Raw genomic sequence first — 27,909 nt, forward strand, 5'->3', positions numbered from 1 at the left:
TTTGGGATATAGAACTAGCAGTAGTATTGCTGAATCGAAGGTTATGCACCATTTTATAGCCCTTTGGAAATAGTTCCAAATTGCTCTCCAGAATGTTTAGATCAGTTCACAACTCCATCAACAATACATTGGTGTCCCAATTTTTCCATATCCCCTCCAATATTTATCATTTTCCTTTTGTTTGTCATATCAGTCAATCTGATACATGTGAGATGGTACCTCAGAGTTGTTTTGATTTGCATTTCTCTAATCAATAGTGATTTACAGCATTTTTTTTTCAGATGACTATAGATAGCTTTGATTTCTTCATCTGGAAGCTGTCTGTTCATATCCTTTGACCATTTATCAATTAGGGAAAGACTTACGTTCTTACGAAATAGGCTCAGTTCCCTATATGTTTGAAAAATAAGGCATTTATCAGAGACACTTGCTGTAAAAGTTGTTTTCCGGCTTTCTACTTCCCTTCTAATCTTGGTTGCATTGGTTTTGTTTGTGAAAAACCTTTTCAGTTTAATATAATCAAAATTATCTATTTCACATCGAGCATTAGTCTCTAGCTCTCGTTTAGTCATAAATTCTTTCTTTCTTCATAGATCTGACAGGTAAACTATTCCTTGCTCTCTCAATTTGCTTATGATATAACTCTCTTGTCTAAATCAAGTACCCATTTTGACCTTACTTAGATATACAGTGTAAAATGTTGATTTATACTTAGTTTCTGCCATACTGTTCTCCAGTTTTCCCAGCAGTTTTTGTGAAATAGTGAGCTGTTGTCCTAAAAGCTGGGGTCTTTGGGATTATCAAATACTAGATTACCATGGTCATTTACTCCTGTGTCTTGTGTACTAATCTATTCCTCAGATCCTCTCCTCTATTTCTTAGCTAGTACCAGATATTTTTGATGATTAGTACTTTATATATAATACAGTTTGACATTTAGTATGGCTAGCTCATCTTCCTTCACCTTTGTTTTCATTAATTCACTAGATATTCTTGATCTCTTGTTTTTCCAGATGAATTTTTGTTGTGATTTTTTCTAGCTCTATAAAATTTTTTTGGACTTTTATTGGAATGGCACTGAATTAGCAAATTAAATTGTCATTTTTATTGTATTGGTTCAGCCTACTCATGAGCAATTTATATTTTTCCAAGTGTTTAGATCTGACTTTATTTGTGTAAAAATGTTTTGTAGTTGTGTTCATATAGTTCCTAGGTTTTTCTTGGCATGTAGACACTCAAGTATTATATATTGTCTACAGATATTTTAAATGAGATTTCTCTCTTTATCTCTTGCTGCTGGATTTTGTTGTTAATATATAGATGGCTGATGATTTATGTGGGTTTATTTTGCATCCTGCTAATTTGCTAAAGTTGTCAATTATTTCAACTAGTTTTCTAGTTGATTCTTTCCAATTCTCTAAATATACCATCATATATCTACAAAGAGTGATGGTATTGTTCTTTCATTGCCTATTCTAATTCCTTTTTCTTTTCTTACTACTATAGCTAACATTTGTAGTACAATATTGAATAATATGGATAATAATGACCATCCTTACTTCACGCTTGATCTTCTTGGGAAAGCTCTTAGCTTGTCCCCATTATAGATAAACTTACTGGCTATGTGACTGACTCTTAACACATTTAATTTCTCAGTGTCTCAGGTATATCTCTAAAATTATCATTTACATAGAAGCTACTACTCTATGTTGCTTGAAAAAATATCCCCACCAGGAAATTCCCTGTATTATTGAAATCACAAGTGTGGTTAAAAAATAATCAAGAATTTAATTCTATAAAGTATCCTATTGCCATATATATACATACATACATAAACACATAATACATACCTACATATGTGTGTGCGTATTTGGATAACATTGACATTTTCGCTATATTCGCTTGGCCTGGCAATTCGCAATTGACAAAGGATATATTTCAATTCTTTCAAAAACATCCATTTACTTCCCAGATTGTCACCTCTAGTTGTATGTTCAATATACTGAGTTAGCTCATTAGTACATGTGTATGGTATAGGTATAATGAGATAAGACCAGAACAGAAGAGGAGGAATAGAATGGTCTGGGTTGCATTTGACAAACAGCTCTGTGCTTTCATTATTCATAAGCTGCCACAAAGCCCATTGTTTTAGCACCAATATTCTCCCAATGTCTTTTTGTGACATGAAGGCAACTCTGGACTATTAAAATCTATGTAGGACAGTGAAGTATAAGCTCTTATTGGTCCTACAGAAGATTGGGGCATGAATGGATTGTTGTCTGTATATGTGGAGGATACAAGGAGACAATGAGGTGTTGACACCACTGAGGGGTTAAAAAAAGTTTCTCTAAGAATTTCCCTCTTCCCTGTCCCACTCTTACCTTAGCTGTCCCTAGCCCAGTCTTTGGTCAGGACTGATAAGATTTAGCACACTTCTTTTAATGTAGAAGCTGCAAGGTCCTGTGTGTTCCTGAGTGTAGTTCCATAATATTTGAATTGTTTCTTTCTGGCTGCTTGCATTATTTTCTCCTTGACTTGATAATTCTGGAATTTGGCTACAATATTCCTTGAAGTTTTCAATTTGGTATCTCTTTCAGGAGGTGATTGGTGGATTCTTTCAATGACTATTTTACCCTCTGATTCTAGAACCTTAGGGAAGTTTTCTTTGATGATTTCTTGGAAGATACTGTCTAGGCTTTTTTTTTTTTTTCATCATGACTTTCCAGTAGACCAATAATTCTTAGATTATCTCTCCTGGATCCATTTTCCAAGTCAACTATTTTTCCAATGAGATATTTTATGTTTTCTTCTATTTTTTCATTCTTTAGATTGTGTTTGACTGACTCTTGATGCCTCGTAATCATTAGTTTCTACGTGCCCAATTCTAATTTTTAACAAATTGTTTTCTTCAGTTAGCATTTATATCTCCTTTTCCATTTAGTCAATTATACTTTTCAAAGAGTTATTTTCTCCCACTAGGTTCTATAGCTCCTTATCCATTTCACCAATTTTATTTTTTAAAGATTTGTACTCATCAGTGAATTTTTTTTTCATATTGTCCATTGTACTTTTAAAAGAATTGGTCAATTTTTCTTTTACCCCTCTCATTTGGCTTTTAAAATCTTCCTTGAGGTCTTCCAAGAATGCTTTTTGGGCTTGAGACTAGCATATTCCCTTTTGAGTTTTCAGATGTGAGTATAGTGTCAATGCTATCCTCTTCTGAATACATATGTTGATCTTCCCTGTCCCCATAGTAAGATTCTATGGTCTTTGCTTTTCTAGTTTGCTTCTTCGTGGTGATTGCCTTTTTCCTGGTTTTAAAGTGAATCTCTGCTTCTGGAGCACAGGGGGTCTCTCTCAATCTTTTTGTGTTGGGAGCTAGGGGCCTGGTTACTGGCTTCGTATGCTGTGGCCTCTGGTTTTGTCAGCTAGAAGTTATATAATGCTGTAGCTCACCTGGTGCTGAGATGGAGCTGGCTGCTGTGTGCCAAGGATTGAGGCCTGGTGAAGTCTTTCTGAGTTTCCCTGGAGTTACATTGAAGCTCACAACGCGATGTGTGGGGGAGGGGTGGTCTGACTCCAGAAAGTTTCCTCTTCCTCTAGGGCAGCGCTATAGCATGGGTGGCCTCAGCTGTCTTCTGTGCTGGTGTCTGCCAATTCCCCCGGCTGTGCATAGGCATGCCTGGGGTCCTGGTCTTGGCACTTGTCGGCTCCACCCCCCTGGAGCTCAGGAATGCCCACTGATCTGCTGAGGTGGCTTCCTGGGATGCCTCCCGTTTTGCAGTGGTCCCTTCAGTCACAGCAAGAGGGACCCATCTCCGTAGCTCCCCAAGCTGAAAGACTGCTGTACTCCTACTTCTGACTCCCTTATTTCAAGATTTTTCCTGGGGTGATATTTCTCTGGATTTTTCAAGGTAAGAGCACTTACAGTTTACTCTGCCATTGTGGCCCCTGGAGGTTCAAGTAGGCAGCTTTCAAACATTTAGTCTGTGGGCTGATATCCCCAAGAGTAGTTGCTGCCACTGCCACAGGCCCTGCACTTCTCTCATCTAGCGTCCAGAGAGTCCTGAGCTGAGAGATTTGGTGATCACCACTGCCTCCAATGATTCAAACCAGCAAGCCTGCTCCCACTTTGCTGGGGTCGGGTGTGGACCAGCACACTCTGCGCTCTCCTAGCCTGGTGCAACAAATCCTTCCCGTCAACCTTTCGGACTCTCCTGGGCTGGAAACCTACCACACTCTGTCTCCTAGTAGATTCTGCCACTCTCAAATTTGTTTAGATTCACTTTTTCACTCCACCACCTTGGACCTTCCCTCTGATTTAACACACTTCTTACAGGCAGTTGTTGTTTGTCCTTCTTTTTTCAAAGAAGATCATGACATCAGAAAGATGATGCCATGACTTGCAAGTAAATTGGATTTAAGTGAGGGAAGGCTGTGCAAAGTCACCAGCCTCGCTCTCTCCTCCTGAGCATCTGGGTCCACTGGCAAGAATTAGATCTGAATAGCCAAAGATGGCCCAGATGCAGTGGGAAACCTTGGACTTTTTAAGCTAAGGTCTCAGTTTGTCTGAGACAATGTCCATTCGATGATTAAAGCTAGGTAAGAAGTGAGGCAAACAAAGGCCTCTTTTACCTAGTCCAAAAAAAAAATCAATCTTGGAGGGGAAGCTCTTCAGGGCTTCTGGACAAAATGAAAACAATTGCTATTTACCTTCACTCTGAGCTATCAGGTCCCAAACAATGATCACTGAATGGGGCTTGGGCTGGGACCTATTGTTGGTCAATCGATGGGAGTCAGAGCAATTTGGGTTCAAGGCAAAGTCCTTAAAAAAGAAATTTAGCCTGTAAACCCCAAGATATCTTGGTAGGTTTCAGCAATCAAAATTTACATTCCTTTGGGTGGAGCATCCACAGATAAGGGTATGATACCCTATGTGGGAGGAGACTAGAGTAGAAGAGAGGAGACCAGAGAAGAGCACAGGAGAGAAGAGGGAGCTGCATTGCCCAACTGGAACTTGCCAGTTGGATCTCCAGTGGGGCAGCTTGTACTACTCACAGGTTGTTGTTTGTCCTTTGTTCTTGAAGAAAACATGACATCAGGAAAGTGATGCCACGACTTTCAAGTGAATTGGATTTAAGTGAGGGAGAGGTGTGCAAAGTTGCCAAGCTTACTTTCTCCTCCAGAGCCATATTGGTGGAGTGGCAAGATACAGATCAGGATGACTGGAGGTGGCCCCCTTCTCGCAGGCTTCTAAAAATCCAAACAGTCTCAACTAAACCTGAGACCACAGCTAATGATGTCCAAAAGACTATTGCTATTTTGATGATGGGGTTTTTCTAAATGATTTCTGAGATCCCTTTTAGCTCTAATAAACCATCATTTTAGGACTGCAGACTCAGAGTTTGTAACTACAAAATGGTGTTCGCTTTTTATGACTATTTTTGCTTTAGGTTTTGCTTAGTAGCTTTACCTGAGGACTAGTTCGTAGCATTTCCTATGCTTTATTTCCCTCTAGAGGATGGCAGAAGATCCCCAAAAGAAAACTCTTATTTTCTATGGAGAGAGGGTTCTATGGATGTCTCCTGCTAATATGAATGAACTTCTGGAGCTAAGAATGAAGTATCCTACAGCACCCCTTGTCGTGGGTAACACTGGAGTAGGTGAGTGGAACTACAAAGCATTTTTTGTCACTGGTTCCTTGAAGAATACCGAATTTATTATCCATTATTATCCTTTTTTAAAGTCAGCCTTTCGCTCATGTATGATAACAATGAGATTGTGTAAGGTAGTATTTTCAACTCCCTGGAAAGTCATAGCTATGTAGATAGATGTTTGCTACTTTAGAATTCATAAATATAGTCCTTTGGAATGGTTTGTTTGTGGGGTTTGTTTGTTTGTAAATGAATTTGTAAATGTTTTGTAAATGAATCCTTGAAGTCAGAGTTAGTTCTGGAAAGTCAGCTAGTTTTATACAGGGTGTCCATAAAGTCCGTGTACAATTTAAAATAGTTGAGTAGTTACTAAAGGAGAGTCTCAGCTTCCATTATTTAAACCTCTAAATGACTTTTCATTGAAGGACTAAATGTGAAATTAAAAGGAGAATTCCACCCTATTATTGTATCTGCAGCTGGACTTACAGAATTAAATTTTGTGGATTTTACAGATGATGGTAAGTACTTTATTTTACTAATAAAATGTTAGTAATGATTATTAATGGAATCTTCATATTAGAATGTTTATATCTTGCTACGATCATCTGAATATTGAATTTATAACCTCATAATCATAAAGTGTCTGTCCATTGACCCTTTTCAAATTGACCCACAAAGTACAATGCTGGGTATTACATAATCTAAAGTCTTCTAGAAGTATAAAAATCTCATTCCATCAGCCTTTTTGAACTCTTTTTTTCTCCAATGAACATGGATTTATTGGACAAGAACTCTTCAGCAAATTTAACATGACATGAACTGAATATTTTATGTTAAATGCTGGAGACACAATACAACACATCTCCTACCCTCATAATCCTTATATTATAATAAGGTGATACAATGTATACTCAAATATAACTCAAAATAGAAGATAATTGTCTAAAATATATACAATTATATTATTATTTAAGTAAGGTTTATTGTCTGATAGGAAACTTGTCCTCTGCTTGGGGTTATAGCTAGATAAAATTAGGAATTGCTTTTGCCAATTTGGCATTTTTCCTGATAGACAAAATGACCATATTTGGAGATAGCATCTTTTTGAGATATCCAAAAAGCAATCTATGTATTCCACACTGAAGAATATCAAATAGATTCTCTACAGGAACCACAGCCATGTGGAATCTGAAGTCTCCAGAAATCAGTGGTTCAGAAGATCTCACTGACTAAGATTGATTGAGCACTCACCTTGTGGAAAAAGCACCAGACTTTTTGATTCTCTGGGCTTCACTATCTTCATATATAAAATAAAAAGATGAAACTGAGTGAGTTCCAAACTTTCTTTTGGCTGCATATTCCATGGATGTTGGCATTTTCAACTTATCCTTCCCCTCTGGATCTCAATTTTCTGATCTAAATGAAGGGATTATATTTATATATATATATATATATATATATATATATATATAATCACTAAGGTCTCAAGAAGTGCTAATATTCTTTTTTGTAAATTCTATAATCTGTAATAATACTACACCTTTCTAAAAACTTAGCTGAAGTGATACACAAAAATAGAATATGACCTTCCTAAAGATTTTGCTGGCTTGTTTGGGTCTGTTTCATGGATCATCATCAGTACTTTTTGGTTTTCATCCTTGCTGGATACAGGCATGTGTCATTGATATCATATAGGCCCCAAAATGATGCTTGGAAATAAATCAAATCTTGGAAAGGATATATAGTTTCTCTGTAATCCATTCAAACATGCTCAATGTCAATCATGTTGACTAGAATGTAAAGAATGGTACAATAAACTAGGAAGATATTTAGGTGAACAGATACCCATACCTAGGTCAGTCGACTTAAACAAATATCTATGAAGCACTGACTATGTACAAACCATTACTCTAGGCACTAGTTATATAAGGACACAAAGGTGGCAGCTCCTGCCCTTGTGGAGCTTAGGTACAGAAGAGGCATGTGTTGTATACAAATAACTATCTAGTTAAAAAGTGACTATGTGTATAATAGAAGTGAAACTGCGTTATGTGGGTAATCCAAAACGGGAGGCCTAACTTCAAAATGAGGGGATAAGAGCAGGCTCTCTGGTATGGGCTTTGAGGGAAACAATCTCTTCCAGGTTTGGAGAGTGTTGTAAGCAGAGCTAGAAAAGACAAGGTAAGAATAGGGAATTTCTAGCTGTACAATATGACTAACATTGTATGAAGTAAAGATCTGCTTGAATTCCATGAATGCTGAAGTGATATAACTTTATGGGTCAAAATTTTTTGTAGGGTATGTGTATTGAGCACATAGATTGTACCTATTTCTACATGGGTTTTCTAAATGTGACATGTGGGAAGGCATGAATAGTTATCTCTGTAATGTTTTCCATGTCTCTCCAAGGGATCCTTTACTTCTTGCCTGGATGAGAGTGAGAGAAGAAGCCACCAAGTTGGCCACTACGTTCTCCTCAAAAAGAGGGAACTATACTAAAATTATATTTATTCTTTCTTGCCAAAAATTGTTAATGTAGAGAATTTTTTTATTTAAGCTATTTTCCTGATTATCATCCTTTAAGGAGGAAGAAGTACCCAAGCTTGTTTCCAAAGACTTGACCCCTTTCAACCAGTCTAGTTACATAAAAGATATTCACAAATAGTGAATAGCAAAATAACCACCCCCCCCAAATAAAACAAACACCATATTTTTCCAATCAGAAAGCAAACAGAAAATAGAGAATTTATGCAAATTAGAACATACCAGACAATATTAACACAGAGATAAGAATATTTCTCCCTGGTAGCAAGATAGCTCAGCTCAACCAAGAGAGAGTCCCTGATCACATCCAAGAAGAAATTATTTGAAGTCTCTAGGAAGGCAAGATGAAAATCAGAGACATGTTGAAATGCCAGCTCCTTGATATGTTTGCCAGCCACTTCCCAAAATGTGTCTCTCTAATTCTCTCTCTTTTTCTCTCTCATAAGAGAGTCTGGAAATATGTGTCCTCTCTTGAATCAAGCATGAAAAAAGTCTCCCTCTCCAAAGCTCTTATGTCAACTCCAGGCCTCACATAGGTTCTCAATCCCAATCAAATCAAGGCAAATCATATTTGTTAAATTACCACTATGTGCAAGGCACTGTGCTAATATCATCATTCTCTCCATCAGCAAGGAGAGTCTTATGCAAATGTTCTAGCTTTGAACTTCAATTATATATCTAAGGGGAAATTTCCTTTTATCCTACGAAGCTAAAGCTTCTTTTTAGAGCAAAGAAGCAATATGATTGCTTTCCAATGTCAAAAGAACATAGTGCACTTCGACTTTACAAAAGTCCTTATAAAAACTAAAATCAAAATAGCATAATGTCTTGTCCTTGGTAGGTGCTCAACAAATGTTTGTTTAATTGATTTGAATTGAAAATGCATTAATTTAGAGAAAATAACTAACATATCTATCTTACTACTTTCATACTTTGAATCTGAAAGGAGAATTATTTCTTAATTAATTGCTTAAACTTTATAGCTAAATTTTTTCCAAAATTAAATTAGGTATAATTCATAGATTAAAAATTAAATTAAAATTAAATTAAATTAGGTATAATTCATAGGTGAACGGATAAATATTGTTACACGAATGCTTTTCTCAGAGACAGATAGAACATAAGAGATTAGTCTTCTTTGTTATTGTTGTTTTTAGAAATAAGAGAAATTGCATGGTTTAATGAGCTGTAGTTAACTCTTAATTATATCCAGGTAGATTCTCCTGATTATAAGTGTTTTTGATGATCAGCACAAGCTTAAGGGCAGAGGCAAGGACCTTTTTATTCTTCACAGGTCAGAGACTCAGAAAATATCATTCACTGGTCATATACAAAGGGCATACCTTATAGTAACGCAGAATATATAGTTAACATTGTGGTTAGGGTAAGGATTCAGTCCTGTATTTGTTATTCTCTATTCTTCTCTCTACAATCTGCATTACTTAATTTAATTCAGCATACACTTATGATGTGTCTACTATGTGCAAGCTATGCTAGACTGAATATAAAGGCAGAAATGAAACAGCTCCCACTCTCAACCATCTGGATGAATTTCATGAGTTCCTGCCTTATGTATCAATTGTACTAGTGAGATGCAACATATATACAGTTAAGTAAATAGAAAATAGTCTCAAGAGAGAGGAAGTTAACAGCTGGGGGGATGAATAATCAATCAATTTATCCATCAGCAAGCATTAGTAAGCACCCATTATGTGGGAGGCACTGTGCCAGACATTGGTGATATTCAAATGGGAAACAGAAGTTTCTGCTTACAAAGCTCACATTTTCTCAGGGAAGACAGCATGTACACACACGTATAGACACACACACACACACACATACACAAATACAAAATAAATACAAAGTGTTTTTGTTATTGTTTATTTGTACTGACCCTTGGAGGATTAAGAAAAGCTTAATGCATAAGACTTCACTGGACTGAGCTAAGTGTTATTTTTCAAAAGTGAAAACACATAAAATCCATAGATGCATAGGTATATAAAAATGTGTAATATATTTCCAGAGGCAGGCAAAACATATGAAAATTGTCTTTTTTTAAGGGAAAGCTCATGGTTAAATTGCAGGCTTCAGTCATTGCTTAGTTATGGCTATATAGATTATCACCATTATGAATGGTTTCTATTATCATCATCATCTGTTGAATGGATAAATGATTAAATGTTTCTAATTCAAATCACCCTCTTTTGCCCTTCCTTTCCTACTGAAAAACCCAACTTGAGGGATCTTTAGTTTCTGTCATTCTAAATAAATCTGACCTTCTCTATTTGTGGTAATTGCAGGTGTGACAATAGGTGCTGGATGCACCTTGGCTGAAATGAAAGATATTTTGAGTCACGCCGTTTCAAAGGAGTCAAAAGAGAAGACTAAAACATACCGTGCTCTCCTAAAGCACTTGCGAACACTGGCAGGACAGCAGATCCGGAACATGGCTGTGGGTTCTCATTTTTATATTTAGCATTCCTAGTTAGAGATGTCTAGTCCTGTCAGAAAAACAGTGATGTAGCTTTTACATAAAGTCCAAGTCAGTAATGACAAATGACCATCAGGATTTGAATGGTCTTGTGTTGCAGGGAATGTAGTAGGAAGAGCACTGTCCTAAGAAATCGGAAGGTTCTAATTCTAGGTCTCTATACTTCCCTTTGGGGCATAACAGAAAAAGCACTGCCTAGAGTAAGATAACCTGAGTTAAAATCCTACTTCCGATCCTTATTACCTGTATGACATTGGGCAAATGCCTTAACATCCCTGGGCCTTATTTTCTTCATCTGTAAAATGAACGAGTCAGACTAGATAAGGGGGTGGGGAACCTGAGGCCTCGAGACTGCGTGTGGCCTTCTAGGTCTTTGGGTGCAGCCTTTTGACTGAGAATGAGTTTTACAGAACAAATCCTTTTATTAAGGGGATTGGTTCTGTGAAGTTTGGATTCAGTCAGAGGGCTGTACTTAAGGACCTAGAGGTCCACATGCGGCCTTGAGGATGCAGGTTTCCCCCAACCCCCTAGACCAGAGGATCACTGAAATATTTTCTTCTGGCTTTAGAGCTATAATCCCATGATCCCTCTCTGGGCCTCGATTTCTGCATTTGTAACAAAGGGAGGTATTAAATGCTTGCTAAAGCTCTTTTCAGTTCTTAAATCAATGTTTCTATTAAATGACATTCTATTTTGATGACTTAGTAGACATGAGTCTGTGTTGCCAAAATCTCCTGTATAGTTGTTTTTCTTGGTCTAGTACTTTCTACCTTGAGGCCAAGGGCTAGCTATGAAATTTTGAGCTCTCACTCTTTCAGTGCATCCCTTCCTTTCCCCTAAGTCAGAGCCAGTCACTTTAGGATCTGGCATAGAAACTAGACCTCTGCTGATCCTGCTCTATAGATAAAAAAATAAGACTTAGGTACACTCTTCCCAGCAGCTGGGGACAGCTAGGTGGTACAGTGTTCAGAGTCTTGGGCCTGGAGTCAGGAAGATCTGATCTGAGTTCAAACTCTGGCTTAGACACTTACTAACTATGTGATCCTGGGCAAGTCACTTTACCCCTATTTGCCTCAGTTCCACATCTATAAATGGGGACATGCTGGAGAAGGAAATGACAAACCACTCCAGTGTCTTTGCCAAGAAAACCACATGGGGTCACAAATAGGCAGACACAGCTGAATGATTGAACAAGGGTAACTGAACTTCCCAAGGGTAACTTAAGACCTTTTAGGCATGAAAGTAAGCCCCAAATTTGCTCAATACAAAGTCATATAACCAATTACTTCAGCAACTAGAGATGAAAATATCTATATATTTTCTTTTGATTTCTTTTTTTTTTAGACTTTAGGGGGGCACGTGGCGAGCAAATTTGATTTTTCTGATATCAACCCCATTCTTGCAGCAGGCAAGGCCATCCTCAATTTAATCTCGAAAAGTAAGATACCAAACTGTCTGTTTGCTTTGTAAATGTTATTGGTAGTTAAGTAGAAGCTTATCATAAATCACTGAATGAAAATTATCCTTTGGTCCCAAATCAGCAAGTATTCAATTTGATCTCCTTAAGCAGATGAACTCTGAGAGCAGGGACTGATTTTGCTTTCCCTGCACTTAGCTTGCCCAGAGGTGGCATCTGATAAATATTTGTTGAATTGAATGGCATCGAACATTTACCTGAAACTACAGATGATATCTAATTGGTTCATAAATTTTAGACTAATTATCCACTATCTGACTAATTTTTTTCCACTTTCCTCTTGCATATTTAGCATCATGTAGCTATAACTTAAACTTTGCCAAAATCCTTTTGTTGAAAAAGATACATTAGGCGTTATTGGATTTTCTATTTTAAACTATTATTGCTTCTTACTTCAAAATTTCTGTGATTTCCTGGAAATAGATGAAATCCTTCCATCAACATAAATCACAATCGCTTCATGTATTATCGAACAATCTTTATGAGTTGCTATGGAAAAAAAAAACATAAAGCAAAACAAAACATCTGCTGGCCACATTTCTGGGGATGAACCTCTTTGTACGAAGGACAAAAGATATACTCAGTACGCTTGCAGACCTGTGCATAAAGCCTTTACAGTGTGCTAGGATCTCTCAAAATTATTATTACTTCAGCATCACTTTCTAGTACTCAGTCACTTCCATATCCCAATCAGGCATCAGACTATGAATTTGGTGGAAACTAAAATTTTATAATAAATTTTTAAAATTTCCAAGAGTCTCAATAGGAGGCAATTTTTCTTGAAGGACTTTCCATTTGAGATGAAATAATATTTGCCAGGCACATTAATTTTTTTCTTATTTAACAATACATTGACCTCCTTAGGGTAAAGATAGTATACATTTTTAAGAAATGAAAAAATCTGATATAAAAAATAGAAATTACTGAGGATTACAGAACTGCAGGATTCCTTTCTTTTACCTACAAGTACTTTTTTTTTTAAATTGTAGATTCAATAAACTTTATCCTTAGAAAGTACAGGATGCATGGAGGTTTGTTAAATTCTTTTTCCAGCAAGTATCATTTTCTCCAGCAGAAGGAGAACGGCAAATCCTTGTAGAGGAACTTTTCACCACACCTCCCAAGGAAGAACTTCGTGATGGAGAGGTTATTTACTCTGTTGTTATTCCCCAACTCCTCAAGGTGAGCACTGTCTTCATTGATTTCCTATGTCTATGCCATCACAGTTGGCCATTTGAAAAAAATGATTAAATTGCTGCCTAAGAGAATAGGTTGTTGCTCCAGCAGTAAAGTCAACTACCTCACCAGGAAGACATTTCAGTTCCCTCATAGGGAAGTGCCATTTTAGGTTCCCTGTTGGTTTACACTGATTTCCACAATGTGACTGTTTACTTAGAATACGAATCTTCTGCCCCCAAAACTTTAAGTGCTATTCTATTGGTCCTTGATAAACTTGTCACTTCTTCTACCTGTGTCTCTGCATGGCCAAGGCAGGCCAGGGTGTCCTTGAGCATGAACTTCCATGGCTATTTTCCCCAGACTTCCTCTCATTCTGAATCTCCTCTTCTAAGTATCCTACACGTAACTTCCCATAACTTGTCAGGGTAAGCTGACAGCCTGAATACTATTTGATAATCCTCAGTAAGAGATCTAGTCATTTCCTTTCTAATGCCCCTGATATATGCAGGACATACTCAGAGGTATGAGACAACTGCCACCACTTCATCTGCTCACTACCACAACATCCAGTTAAAATGAAAATGTTTTAGGTTCTTCCATCAAGTATGTTACCACTTACATAGAGTCTCATTTGCTTGATCCCCTTCAGTGTAAAAATTCAGATTAATGTTGTATCCTGGACATTGATGATCACAAGGATAACAGACTGTTTTTCATTCTATATGTTTCTTAAGCCATAGGATAACAATTCAGAACTTTTCTCTTTTTAGTGGGACATTATAACAGCCCAACGACAAGCACAGCGTTTAGAAAATGCCTTTGCAATTGTTAATGCTGGAATGAGAGTCCAATTTAGGGAAGGAACAAACACTATTAAGGACCTTAAGATGTTCTTTGGAAGAGTTGGTCCTACCACAGTCTCAGCAAGCAAAACTTGTGAGCAGCTCATTGGCAGGTATGTTGAAAGACACGGGATGAAATGATCATTTTTGAATTTAAAACAATAACTATTTTAAAAACTGCCTATCTTCTGTCATTTGTGCAGTGTTTGAATTAGTATATGGTACTTCAATATGTTAGGGGTCATTAGTTTCAGCAGCGTAAGTATCCCCTTACCGATGTGTCATAACTTCTCCATGAATCTTGTCAACCCCAGAGTCTAGTCTAAGAAAGACAAACAGAATTAGATTGTATGCATGCTTTTATTTCTCTCAAGCTGGCAGCATTGGTGTGGAGCTGCATTCGGAACTGAGCTCGCTTTGGGGTTATTCTGCACAGATTATAAAGACATGAAGCAAGGAGATGCCCCTGACTCAGGATGCCTGCATAAGCTTAATCCAGTCTTGTGGTTGCTGACATAGCAGGAGGATTTTGGGTTCACTCAGGGAACATTGCAGAGGATTATTGATTAGTCAGTCCAGAAGGGCTCAAATTGTCCTCTCCTGTTGGCCAGTCCAGACTTTCAGTCTTCTTTGGGCAATGAGGGGCTCAAGTGAGTCTTACAATTGTTATAAGCTATTGTAGCCAAAAGAAAAATAATGATCTAGTGGCTAACCTTCTTGTGATAATTCTTTCTCAATTGGTTCTCAGAAAAAAGCAGTCTAAATGGGAAAAGGATGATGGCCTTCATTTCAGGCATGGAGAACAGCAAGGACAAAGATTCAGAGATGGAAGATAGCATGGCTCAAGAGACAGCTAGGTAGCACAGTGGATGAAGTGGATAAATATGACTTGGAGTCATAAAAATCTGAGTTCAAATCCAGGGCCAGATGCTTATTAGCTGTAGTACCCTGTGCAAGTCACTTAACCTTTGTTTGCATCTACCTTTCAGGGTTGTTGGAGACTCAAATGAGATAATATTTGTAAATTGCTTAGCAATAGTGCTTGAAACACAGGATATAAATGCTTATTTTCTGCCCTCCTTCACTCATGTGTTATGATCTAATTGCTTCATATGTCTTAGTTCATGTGTTATGGGACCTTGAACAAGATGTTTAACTTTACTGAGTCTCAGTTTCCACCTCTGAAAAAAACGGAGGTAATAATATTCACTTTAAGAGACAGCATCACGTATTTCAGCGATGCCTTGGCATCAGGAAGCTGTTATTGTTCAGTTGTCAAGTCATGTTCCACTCCTCATGATCCAAGGGATTTGTTTGTGGGTTTTTCTTGTCAGAGATGCTGGATTAGTTTGCCATTTCCTTCTCTAGTGTGTTTCCATTTTACGGTTGAGAAACTAAGGTAAAAAAGGATTAAGTGACTTGACTAGGGCCTCACAACTTGTAAGTACCTAAGGCAGGATTTGGAATCTGGTCTTCCTGACTCTAAGTCCAGTGTTCTACCCACTGCACCATTTAGCTTCCCCCAGAGTCAGGCAGACCTAGGTTCAAGTCCTGCCTCTGACCCTTCTCAGTATTCCATACAATGGAGGTTGAGGTTGAGGTTATCTTTATCAGTGGAGAGTTTTCTAACAGGGAATTCCCCACGTGAATGAATTCACTTATTTAGAACCCCCAACCCTCCCTGAAATGCCTCACCTCCTCACAGTTTTGTCTGATAATCTAATAGGATGACATAAATACAACACTTTTAAAACTTAAAGTACTATAGTATGTATGTTGTTGCTAGTCAGATTAACATAATCTCTAAACCTAGATCAGGGCTGTCCAACTTTAGGTTATTTTAGGGCCACATTAAAATAAAATAATTATTTGAGGGCCGCACCCAGAATAAAAAATACAGTACACTAATAGAAAGTGGGGGGACGCGTGTCATCAATATGACAGGCAAAGGTGCAAAGTGCAAAAGCAAACACAAAACAACAAAATGACAACACGACAGTATAAAGGTAGGTACATACTGACTAGTCTGCACCATAGAGATGGAATGCATCCCACAGATCGACTGAAAATTCCATGCAATATGTTCTGTCTGTAATACTGCTTAAAAACACCATAGAAAATTAACATCAAGGAGATTATTTATTAGTTATGGAATTTAAAAAATAATACGCATTCCAAGCAAATTACTATTTTATTTTTTCGCTTGTGAAAATTAAAACCCACAGGCAGCCCTCATAAAATTGCCCTGGGGGCCATAATTTGGACAGCCCTGACCTAGATTATCCAAGTCTAAGACCAAGACCATGATATCAAATTCTTTTGTAGCCTTTTCATTGCCTGATTCAATTCTGGATGTGCAATGGCAAAACTGAGGCTCAAATTCTTAGTCTTTGAATTTTCCCTCTATTACTCTTTACTAGTGACCTCCAAAATGAGTTGTCCAAGATATAGGAATACAGAAAGAAAGTATTAGAACTCTGTTTACATAGGCAGCCTGGAGTATGGGTTAAAGAGCTGGCCTCAGAGTCAGGAAGGTCTGAGTTCAAGTCCCTCTGACACTTACTGATTTTGTAGCCTTGTGTAAGTGAATTAACTTATTGCTCTAGGAAGCCCTTTAAGACTATAAGATGTAGGAGAGTTGCCAACCAGCTTTGGCAGAGTTAATTTCTTCACCACATGCTCTCTACACCAATAAAATCATCAATCAGTTCCTATATCTATTTGCATGTAAGGAGTGTTGGTGTGCGGTTCTTGTTTTGTTTGGTCCTTGTAGTTTATGTATGTCTTCATGGCTCAAAATGTAATTCATAGGGAGGCAAGAATAAATGACTCTAACATCTTTTCCCCTCACCATTCTTCAAGGGAGACTGATTCCTGCCAGGAGGGAAAGTGGGATATTGGGTCAAAAGGTCATTCTCCTCTCCTCAGAGAAAGGCGGTACTGAGCTAGAGATATATCTGTCTTTGCCATTAAATATTATTAGCTTAGGGGATATAATTTTTAGGTTCAAACTAAACTCCTGATTGTTTCCCCTTAATGAAAACTGAGGCCCCCAAACCTTATATCCCACCAGATTCCAGTCACACAATGAACACATATAGTGAATAGGAAATAAATACAACAGACCAATAGCAAATAGAAATCAGGGAAAATAAATAAAGAAGAACATATACCAGACAATATAGTATGAAAGAGCTCTCCCTTTGGGAGCGAAATAGGGGGAGAGAGAGACAGAGAGAGAGAGAGACAGAGAGAGAGAGAGAGAAAGAGAAATCTCACGAAGGGGAAAATTTCCCAGTATCTAGTGTAGCAAGCTCAGGATAGGGATATGATAGACAATGCCAGTTCCTCTCATAGCAGCTTCTTTTCATAGTCTTTCTATTCCTTTAGTGACCTCAAAAGAGATTGGAGTGGAAATCTTCTCTCTTGAAGCTTGAAACTAGAAGAAGCCCAGATCTTGCTTCTCTCCACTCTACCTCTTGCATATGCACAGGACATTGAGTAACCAGTCTCTATTGATGGGGAGAAAGTCTTATATAATTGGCCTTTCTAGCCAAGAGATATATACATGTCTATATATCTACACACACACACACACACACACAAACACACAAACATATACATACAGCCACATACATACCACATATATGTATATATAGTCTACATAAAATTACATACATACATGTGTAGATATAGTATATATATAAAATCATACATGTATATGTATATATAGTATATATAATTACACATACATATATAGTATATGTATAATTACACACATACATATGTGTACATCTATAGACATACATATATATTTATTCTTTATCTTTATAAAACAAAAAAAAATCTTCACTAATATTGAATATGCAGATTGACCCTCATGCTCCCATTTGGTCTGTATGTCAGATGGTCATACATCACAAACAAGGCTCAAAGTTATCTTTAGGGAAGAACGGAAGTTTCATGTTGTGAAGAATTTGAGAGAAGCACCCTCATTCGCTGCCTCCAGTATATTGCATTTTATATTTGCCTAGTTAAGTAGGTTTATGGATTATACCATCCTGTTGTTGTTCAGTCATTTCAGTCATGTCTGATTCTGTGACCCCATCTGAGGTTTTTTTGGGAAAGGTACTAGAGTGGTTTGCCGTGTCCTTCTTCAACTCATTTTACAGACAAGGAACTGAGGCAAACAGGGATAGGCAATTTGCCCACACAGCTATTAAGTGTCTGAGGCCATATTTGAACTCAAAAAGATGAGTCTTTCTGACTTCAGGCCTGGCACTCTATCCACTACACCATCTAGCTGCCTTTTACATCATTTAGTTCTAAATTCATCTTCAAAAAATGTATAATTGGCTTTAAAAGACAACTGCAAATTTCTTTTGGTAGTGGAGGTCATACTTATAACACGAGCATAAATGAAAAAGAAGAAAATGACAGAACTAACACTATTCCCAGTGTGGGCTTTTCATCAGCCAAATGATGAGCTCAAAGCCGTGATGATCCTACTCAATCTGTTATTTTATAAAATTTCACTGAACTTTATGATCAATTTTTAGCAGCCTCTTTTGAGGTTTTTTTATTCAATAGTGAAAGGCAAAAATCCACATGCCTTTGGGAAAATACTTGTTCTTCTTGTGGTAAAAATCATTACTGAAATACATAGAAAAAATATGATAACAAATTAAAATTTGTCCTTTGTCAGTAGATGCTGTTGGAAGATATATAGACAGTAGCATTTTGAAGACATAAGTCTTGGAAGAAATTATAAAATGTGGGATGTTTGAAGATAAAAATACAGAAGTTTCTATTATTTCTCAGTATACAATGTATATTAGGTTCTATTTATTTATTTTTATTAGGTTCTATTTTTAAAAATATATGAACCATGTTTTTGTAAATTGCTAAAGGGAAGATTACACATGACCATTTGACATATGGACCAAAGTAAAAGATATATCCTCTTCAGTAAATTATTTCTTTAATTAAAAAAAAACCAATGTTTTATGGGAAAACTGTTTAAGTGTAGCCACTAACACAGCTGTTGCTTTTTCTAGAATTTTTGAAAGAGTCCAGGATAAGATTATAGAGTTAAACTTATAACTTTCCACACATATCACTTGAGAAGAGAGAAGAGGCCATTAGCAGAAGTTAGAAAGGAACCATAGAGAGTGATAGTGAATGTGCTCTTTCTCCTTATCACAGATCTCTTTGTATTCTCCCTACCACAGATGAAATTCATTGACTGAATTATTCATTGGTGGTATTCTAGCTATATGACTCTGGCCAAGTCATGTAACCTCTCTCAGCCTTAGTTACTTCATGCATAAAATGGTGATAACATCTAGCTCCTAGGATTATTCTGAGGATCAAAAATTAGATTATTAAAATAAAACTTATTTGTCATTGAGGAAAAGAAGTTAGAGGTAGAAATGCATAAATGTTCACGGAAAATTATCAAGATGGTTAAATCATGCAAAATCAAGATGTTTCAATAGCCTAATCTTTAAAATACTTTATAATTAGATGAATAGTAAAAATGAACATCTTTTATACATCTTAAAGATTCATTGGTTATCTCATGAAAAAGAGGTATCAAACTTTAATATGCTATGCATTTTTCTTTTTCAAAAAAAAAGTGCTCCAATTTGGCTGACTTTTTTTCTGATGACAAATAGTTGTCAGTATTATGCCACCTAGCAGATGTTTGTGGAAAAAGTAAAACCACAGAATCTATCTCTTTAAGATAAAGGCGACACTTTAACAATAAGTGAGAAAAAGTAAGATTATCATCTATCTATATATCTGATGACCCTCTTTACTTAATTTCTCTTTCTACTTATATTAGTAAAATTTATGTTACCATAAATGGACTCCTCAGTAACAAATTAGTTGCTTGGTGAAGCATATTAAATTTGTGGGACAGTAAAATGTTTCTTTTCAGTACATTTTTTTATTTTTTATTTAATTTATTTAATATATTTAGTTTTCAGCATTGATTTTCACAAGAGTTTGAATTACAAATTTTCTCCCCATTTCTACCCTCCCGCCCACTCCAAGATGGCGTATATTCTGGTTGCCCTGTTCCCCAGTCAGCCCTCCCATCTGTCACCCGACTCCCCTCCCATCTCCCTTTCCCTTCTTCTCTTGTAGGGCAAGATAAATTTCTAAGCCCCATTGCCTGTGTATCTTATTTCCTAGTTGCATGCAAAAACTTTTTTTGTTGTTTTTGAATGTCTGTTTTTAAAACTTTGAATTCCAAATTCTCTCCCCTCTTCCCTCCCCACTGACCCTCCCTAAGAAGGCAAGCAATTCAATATGTGCCACATGTGTATCACTATGTAAAACCCTTCCACAATACTCATGTTGTGAAAGATTGACTATGTTTTGCTCCTTCCTAACCTATCCCCCTTTATTGAATTTTCTCCCTTGACCCTGTCCCTTTTTGAAAGTGTTTGTTTTTGATTACCTCCTCCCCCTGTCTGCCCTCCCTTCTATCGTCCCCCCTTTTTTATCTTCTTCCTCCTTCTTTCCTGTGGGGTAAGATACCCAAGTGAGTGTGTATGGTATACCCTCCTCAGGTCAAATGCAATGAGAGCAAGATTTGTGCATTCCCCCTCACCTGCCCCCTCTTCCCTTCCGAGAGAACTGCTTTTTCTTGTCACTTTTATGCGAGATAATTTATCCCATTCTATTTCTCCCTCCGTTTCTCCCTCTCTCAATATATTCCCCTGTTATCCCTTAATTTGATTTTATTTTTTTAGATATCATCCCTTCATATTCAACTCACCCTGTGCCCTCTGTCTATATATACATACATACATATATATATATACACCTACATATATACATACATAGACACACATATGTGTATATATGCATACACACATATACATGTGTGTATATATATAAATATATATGCATATTCCTTTCAGCTACTATGATACTGAGGTCTCATGAATCATACACATCATCTTTCCATGTAGGAATGTAACCAAAACAGTTCAACTTTAGTAAGTCCCTTATGATTTCTCTTTCTTGTTTACCTTTTCATGCTTCTCTTGATTCTTGTGTTTGAAAGTCAAATTTTCTATTCAGCTCTGGTCTTTTCACTGAGAAAGCCTGAAAGTGCTCTATTTTATTTAAAATCCATATTTTGCCTTAGAGCATGATACTCAGTTTTGCTGGGTAGGCGATTCTTGGTTTTAATCCTAGCTCCATTGACCTCCGGAATATCGTATTCCAAGCCCTTCAGTCCCTTAATGTGGAAGCTGCTAGATCTTGTGTTATCCTGATTGTTTTTCCACAATATTCAAATTGTTTCTTTCTGGCTGCTTGCAATATTTTCTCCTTGACCTGGGGGCTCTGGAATTTGGCGCTAGGAGTTTTCTTTTTGGGATCTTTTTGAGGAGGCGATCTGTGGATTCTTTCAATTTCTATTTTACCTCCTGGCTCTAGAATATCAGGGCAGTTCTCCTTGATAATTTCTTGAAAGATGATATCTAGGCTCTTTTTTTGATCATGGCTTTCAGGTAGTCCAATAAATTTTAAATTATCTCTCCTGGATCTATTTTCCAGGTCAGTGGTTTTTCCAATGAGATATTTCACATTGTCTTCCACTTTTTCATTCCTTTGGTTCTGTTTTATAATATCTTGATTTCTCATAAAGTCACTAGCTTCCACTTGCTCCAATCTAATTTTTAAGGTAGTATTTTCTTCAGTGGTCTTTTGGACCTCCTTTTCCATTTGGCTAATTCTGCCTTTCAAGACATTCTTCTCCTCATTGGATTTTTGGAGCTCTTTTGCCATTTGAGTTAGTCTATTTTTTAAGGTGTTGTTTCCTTCAATATTTTTTTCAGTATTTTTTTGGGTCTCCTTTAGCAAGTCATTGACTTGTTTTTCATGGTTTTCTTGCATCATTCTCATTCCTCGTCCCAATTTTTCCTCTACTTCTCTAACTTGCTTTTCCAACTCCTTTTTAAACTTTTCTATTGCCTGAGACCAGTTCATATTTTTCTTGGAGGCTTTTGATGTAGGCTCTTTGACTTTGTTGACTTCTTCTGGCTGTATGTTTTGGTCTTCTTTGTCACCAAAGAAAGATTCCAAAGTCTGAGACTGAATCTGAGTGCGTTTTCGCTGCCTGGCCATGTTCCCAGCGTCAGGGTATGACTGCTTGTAGAGCAAAGAGTACTTTGTTCCAAGCTTGGGGGATGCGCCGTTGATTTCAGAGCTATTTCTATACAGCCAGCTCTGGCACACCAGCAGTCCTCCTTCCCCAAGAACCACCAACCTGGACCTGATGCAAATCTTCAGCAGGCTCTTCACTCCTGTTCTGATCTGCCACTTAATTCCTCCCACCAGGTGGGCCTGGGGCCAGAAGCAACTGCAGTTGTAGTTCTGTAGCTGCACCACCCCCGCTGTCCCTGAGGCAGTAGCCAAACCACAAACTCTGTCCCCCGCAGCTTTTCCCACTAACCTTCTCTGTTGTCTTTGGTGTTTGTGGGTTAAGAAGTCTGGTAACTGCCATAGCTCACTGATTCAGGGCACTAGGGCCTCTTCCACCCAGCTCTTGGTCTGATTGGTCCTGCCGCTACCCACGCTGAGCTCCACTCTGCTCCATGCACGATATACCTCATCCAGCAACCATTCAGGCTGTCCTGGGCTGGATCCCTGCTTCCTTCTGCTATTTTGTGGGTTCTGCAGTTCTAGAATTTGTTCAGAGCCATTTTATATAGGTTTTTGGAGGGACCTGGCAGGGAGCTCATGCAAGTCCTTGCTTTCCAGCCACCATCTTGGCTCCACCCCTTCTTTTCAGTACATTTTGAAAGTGCAAATGATATTATTCTCATAGGCACTATGGCACAAGTGGCTAACAATTTATTGTTGTTCAGTTGTTTCAGTTGTATCTGACTTTAAATGATCCTGACTTTAAATGGTTATCTTGGCAAAAATACTGGAGTAGTTTGCCAGTACTTCTCCAACTCGTTTTATAGATGAGGGAGTGAAGAAAATAGGGTTAGATGACTTGCCCAGGGTTACATGGCTAAGAAGTGTCTGAGGCCAGATTTGAACTCAGGAAGATAAGTCTTCCTGATTTCAGGCCTAACACTCTATCCATTGAACTACATAGATGCCCTTACTAATAATATAATAGGTTGACTATGTCCACTTTTTCCATCTAGACAATGGAATGACGAAATGTTGAGTGCGGCATGCAGATTAGTGCTGGATGAAATTCGCATTCCACCAACTGCTGTAGGAGGCATGGTAGAATATAAAAGAACCTTAATTATCAGTTTCATATTCAAATTCTACCTCAGAGTGCTAAGAGAACTGCATAAGCTGGTAAGCCACTTTTTTCTATCTTGAAGTTCACTGATATTTGTGTATGCTTTGTGAGTCTAATCTGTGGGTTTTTTTCCATAGCAGTCTTCAATAAGATATTTTAAAAACCTAGGCTTTGATATCAGTTTTTATTTATATTTATATAAATATTTATATATTTGTATAATATAATGTATAGTGTATTATATTACATTATATTATATATTACATTGTTAGTATATAGCCATATATGTGTATGTGTGTATATATACATATATATATATATATATACATACACATATATATATTTATATGTAAATATATAAAATTTATATTACCAGGTCGTTGTATAACGCTAAAAGATCTTATAACTGTTACTTCATGTCTGACCTGCGACACCTGAATTTAAGGCAGTTGCAACAGGATTTCTGAAGCGGAAAATGCATCCATCCTTCCAGTGCCAGCTGAAGCACACCCTTAATGAGGAAGAAAAGTTTCAAGGTTTTGGAACAGGAGCCCTGGCCCTGAGACCAGGATCTGACTGTGTAAAGGAGAAAAAGGAGCTTGGTGGTAGTAGTGCAGGGAAGAAACTTTATCAGCGGGCTACACACATGCCTTTCCCTATATGCCATCTGGGGAAGAGAAAAGAGAGCAGTGGTGGAGGTCATAAAGTAACTATTGAGAGTGAAAGCGACTGTCCTTCTTTCTCCTTCCTGTGGATCGGCTCTACTGTCTCTAACTACAATTTGTGCAACCACCAAAAGGGAGATGCCTTAAGGTACAAAGCTAATGCAGAATAGGGAACTTATAAGGCAATTTTTCTGTCTAACTTCAATTCATGGGCAGCTGAAACACAAATGATAGGAGAAGTGTAGTCAGGGAGAAAGACTGATGGCAAAAGGTTCTAGAAGAGATGAGTAGTAATGATCAAGGATAGAAGTGAATGGGTTAGCTTTAGCAAGGAAGATTCCCACTCTTTTCTCTGAGGCTGAAATGAAGGAAGAAAGGGTGAATGAGAAGTTTAAAAGATTTAAATAGACAAGGCTAATTCACATTGGATCTCCTTAATATTCTTAGTACAATAAGAAGTGAGGTCATCTTCTTAGTTAGGTTGGAGGGAGTGGAGTTGAGGATTTTATGACAGAAGATAAGATTTGGAATTTCTCACTGTGTGAATGCCATAGGAAAGTGAGGAGGAAATGTAGTTTTGGGGAAAAGATATTGAATTGTATTTTAGAAATATTGATTTGAGAATGTTTATGAAGCATCTAAGTGGAGACATTTAGCAGGTAGTCAGTGATGTGAGATGGAAGATAAGGTGATAGATGAGTCCCAGCTGTGCATAGGGATGATTATTGACTATGTGGGTACTGATCAGATAATCAAGAAAAAAGTGTTGAGACAGAAGAGGAGAAGACCTAGGATAGAACTAAGGGCATACTGATGCACAGGAGGAGATATGTCGATGATGCTAAGATGACTGAAAAGGATTCATTCTAGATGACTGGAGGAGAACAAGGAAATAGCATCATCACAAAAACCTAGAGGGGAGAGATTATCAAGAAAAAGACATTAGATGCAGCAGAGATAAAGAAATATGCTAACTGAGAAAAAGCCATGATGTTTAACAATTAGGAGATTATCATAGAGTTCAGAGAGAGCAATTTTAGGCAAGCAATGGGGTTGGAAGGTAGCATGGATGGATGGAGAACCAAGCGGGATGGTAAGTGAAAATAATGTGTATAAAAAATTCTTCCTTGGAATTTTGGTTGACAAAAGGAGGAGGAACACAGGACAATTGCTTGAGAGAATGACAAGGTTAAATAGATTTTTTTAAAGATGGGAGATATTTGGGCTTATTAAAAAGCAGAAAGGATAGAACTAGTGGATAAGGAGAAATGAAAGATTAAAGAGAAGGGTTATCAAAAGGGCTAGCTCTTAGAGGATACAGAAAGCAATAGGACTAATGGTACAAGTACAAGGGTGAATGAACCTTGGCACAGCCCTCTTTCACTTAAATCCAATTCACTTGCTTGTCATGATATTACTTCCCTGATGCCATGGTCCTTTTCGAGAATGAAGGACAAACAGCAGCAGCCACAGTGAATCTTGGCAAAGAGAAGCACCACTATTTCCTCTCAGAACAAAGGGGAAGAGAATCATAGATTGTTTTGGGGGAAGTAATGTTGAGGGGATTCAAGGAGCAGAACTGGGAAAAAGAGAGCTGATAATGAATAGACTCAATTTTCTTGGTAAAATATGAGGGAAAGTCCTTTTCTGAGAGGGAGAAGATGCAGTAGAAATGTGATGAGAAAAAAGAAGGCCTAAAATAGCTGTTGTTGGGAGTGATATAGGAAATCAATCAAGCAAGAATAAAAGCTCAAAATAATATGGAGGGTACATCCCAGTTTATTTAGCATCTGTTTTTAGTGGATCCAGTGAGAACATTTGTGTGAATACCTCCTGCAACATTCAGCAGGACGTGAGTAGGAAGGGAGACAATGATGGGGGTAATCCAAAATTGGGGTTTGGAAAGCCTAGAATAATATACCATATAATATTCACTCAACTATTCCTTCAGTTTACTGAAATAAATCCTTTTCCTTCTCCCCCTTCTCTCTGGAGCATGACTTCCATTTATCTTTTAGTAGAATCCCTAATTTTTGTTATCATCCTTCTCCAAGGCCTCTTTGAGTCCTGTTATCTCAAGTTCCTCCAAGAGGCTGTGATAGTGACTAAATCTAGAAGGCTGCATAAAAAATTTTCTCCAAAGAAACCTTCCCGTTGAAGCTAATAATTGAGGAATGTTCTGTGATACTTTTACATCCAGCACTCCAATAACCCATCCTCCAATAGCAACAAACCTTGGATTACAATTGCTTTTTCTGGTATGTTAACCAATCACAAAAGGAGTATCATACTATATCCAAATGGAATTCCCAGTTCAAACAAAAACAAATCCCAATAAGTTCACAATCATAGTACCCATCAGTGTGTCCTGGTATGTGAACTATAGTTATAAATTGAAAAATTAACTGAGAAAAGGCCATCATGTTTAACAATTAGGAGATTAACATAAAGTTTGGAGAGACAATTTCAATCAAGTGTTGGGGTTGGAAGGTAGCTTGGATGGATGGAGAATTGAGTGGGATATTAAGTGAAAATAATGTGTATAGAAAGTTCTTCCTTGGAATTTTGGTTGACAAAAGAGGAGGAACACAGGACAATTGCTTGAGAGAATGGCAAAGTTAAATAGTTTATTACACCATAAAGGGTGTAATAAACTCCTGGCCCCAAAAGACACATAACTTTATAGGGATCCTACAACTTAGGCCTTAGTAAGCAGACTTGTCTGATCCTTTATCATGTAAGCCATTTTCTTTCTAAACTCTGGATAGCAAATTGGTAGACCAACTTGGCTTGGATCCTGTCCCCTTGGTGCTCTCTATGCACCAGCAATATCAAATAATGCATTTTCCTTTTGATCTTGTAGTGTATGTTCATCATTATTGTTATCAGCTTGCCTAGATTAATGTAAGTAAACCCTATGAAGCTGCCATTTGGAAGCCAATATCTCCTCAAAGTTTTTTTTTTGTTATCTATGCTGAAAGTCTGGCCCTATTCCAACTCAATAATATGATGAACTAATGACACTGACTTTCCACCAAAGCTCAAGCTATAGCCCCCTTGTCTTCTTTACCTTCTGACTGATTGATCTATCAATCAATAAACCAGTAATCAAAATATTATCAAGTACCAACCTCATGCCAGATACTAGGGTTAAAAAGAAAAGAGCAAAACACTGGCAAACAAATATTAAGCACTTATTACAGGCCAAGCACTGTGCTAGAAATTGCAGGTAGAAAGGCAAAAACACGTTCCCTTCCCCCAAGGAGCTCACATTCTAGTGGAAGAGAACTTTCTAACAACTGTGTATATACAAGATATATAAAGGGAAGGTAATCTAAGAGAAAAGGAATTAGCAGTGGGAGGGACCAGGAAAGGTCTCTTATAGAAGTAAGATTTAAGTTAAATCTCGAAGGAATAGAGGGAAGCTAGGAAACAGATGGGAGGAAGAAGAGCCTTCCAGGCATCAGGGACAGCTAGTGCAAAAGCACTAAGTTAGGAGTTACTGCATAGAGTTATATAAGCCAATATATCACATTGGAATGTGTAGAGAGAGGGGTAAAGCATAACATAGCTAAAAGGGTAGGAAGGAGCCAGATTATGAAAAGCTTTATGTCAACCAATGGACTTTTATTTGATCCTAGAAGAAATAGGGAGTCATTGGAGTTTAATGAGGAGAGTTTGACCCATTGAGACCTAAGCTTTAGTGAAGGATGGATTGGAGTGAAGAAAGATTTGAGGTAGGGGGAAAAAACCAGAAGGCAATAGTCC

The 27,909-nt window shown here is 37.5% G+C and overlaps 1 protein-coding gene across 1 annotated transcript in view; it reads left to right on the forward strand.

The window, feature by feature from the left end:
* Positions 1–27,909, forward strand: part of LOC118837834 (aldehyde oxidase 4-like) — a 137,645-nt gene that overhangs the window by 44,185 nt on the left and 65,551 nt on the right. The window contains exons 9-15 of the mRNA XM_036744943.1: positions 5,519–5,663; positions 6,080–6,172; positions 10,499–10,650; positions 12,034–12,127; positions 13,242–13,348; positions 14,116–14,300; positions 23,370–23,532. Of these exons, the coding sequence (XP_036600838.1) occupies positions 5,519–5,663; positions 6,080–6,172; positions 10,499–10,650; positions 12,034–12,127; positions 13,242–13,348; positions 14,116–14,300; positions 23,370–23,532 (939 nt within the window). The remainder of the gene's footprint in view (positions 1–5,518; positions 5,664–6,079; positions 6,173–10,498; positions 10,651–12,033; positions 12,128–13,241; positions 13,349–14,115; positions 14,301–23,369; positions 23,533–27,909) is intronic.

Source organism: Trichosurus vulpecula, chromosome 2 (assembly GCF_011100635.1).
Source record: "Trichosurus vulpecula isolate mTriVul1 chromosome 2, mTriVul1.pri, whole genome shotgun sequence".
Classification (NCBI taxonomy): Eukaryota; Metazoa; Chordata; class Mammalia; order Diprotodontia; family Phalangeridae; genus Trichosurus; species Trichosurus vulpecula.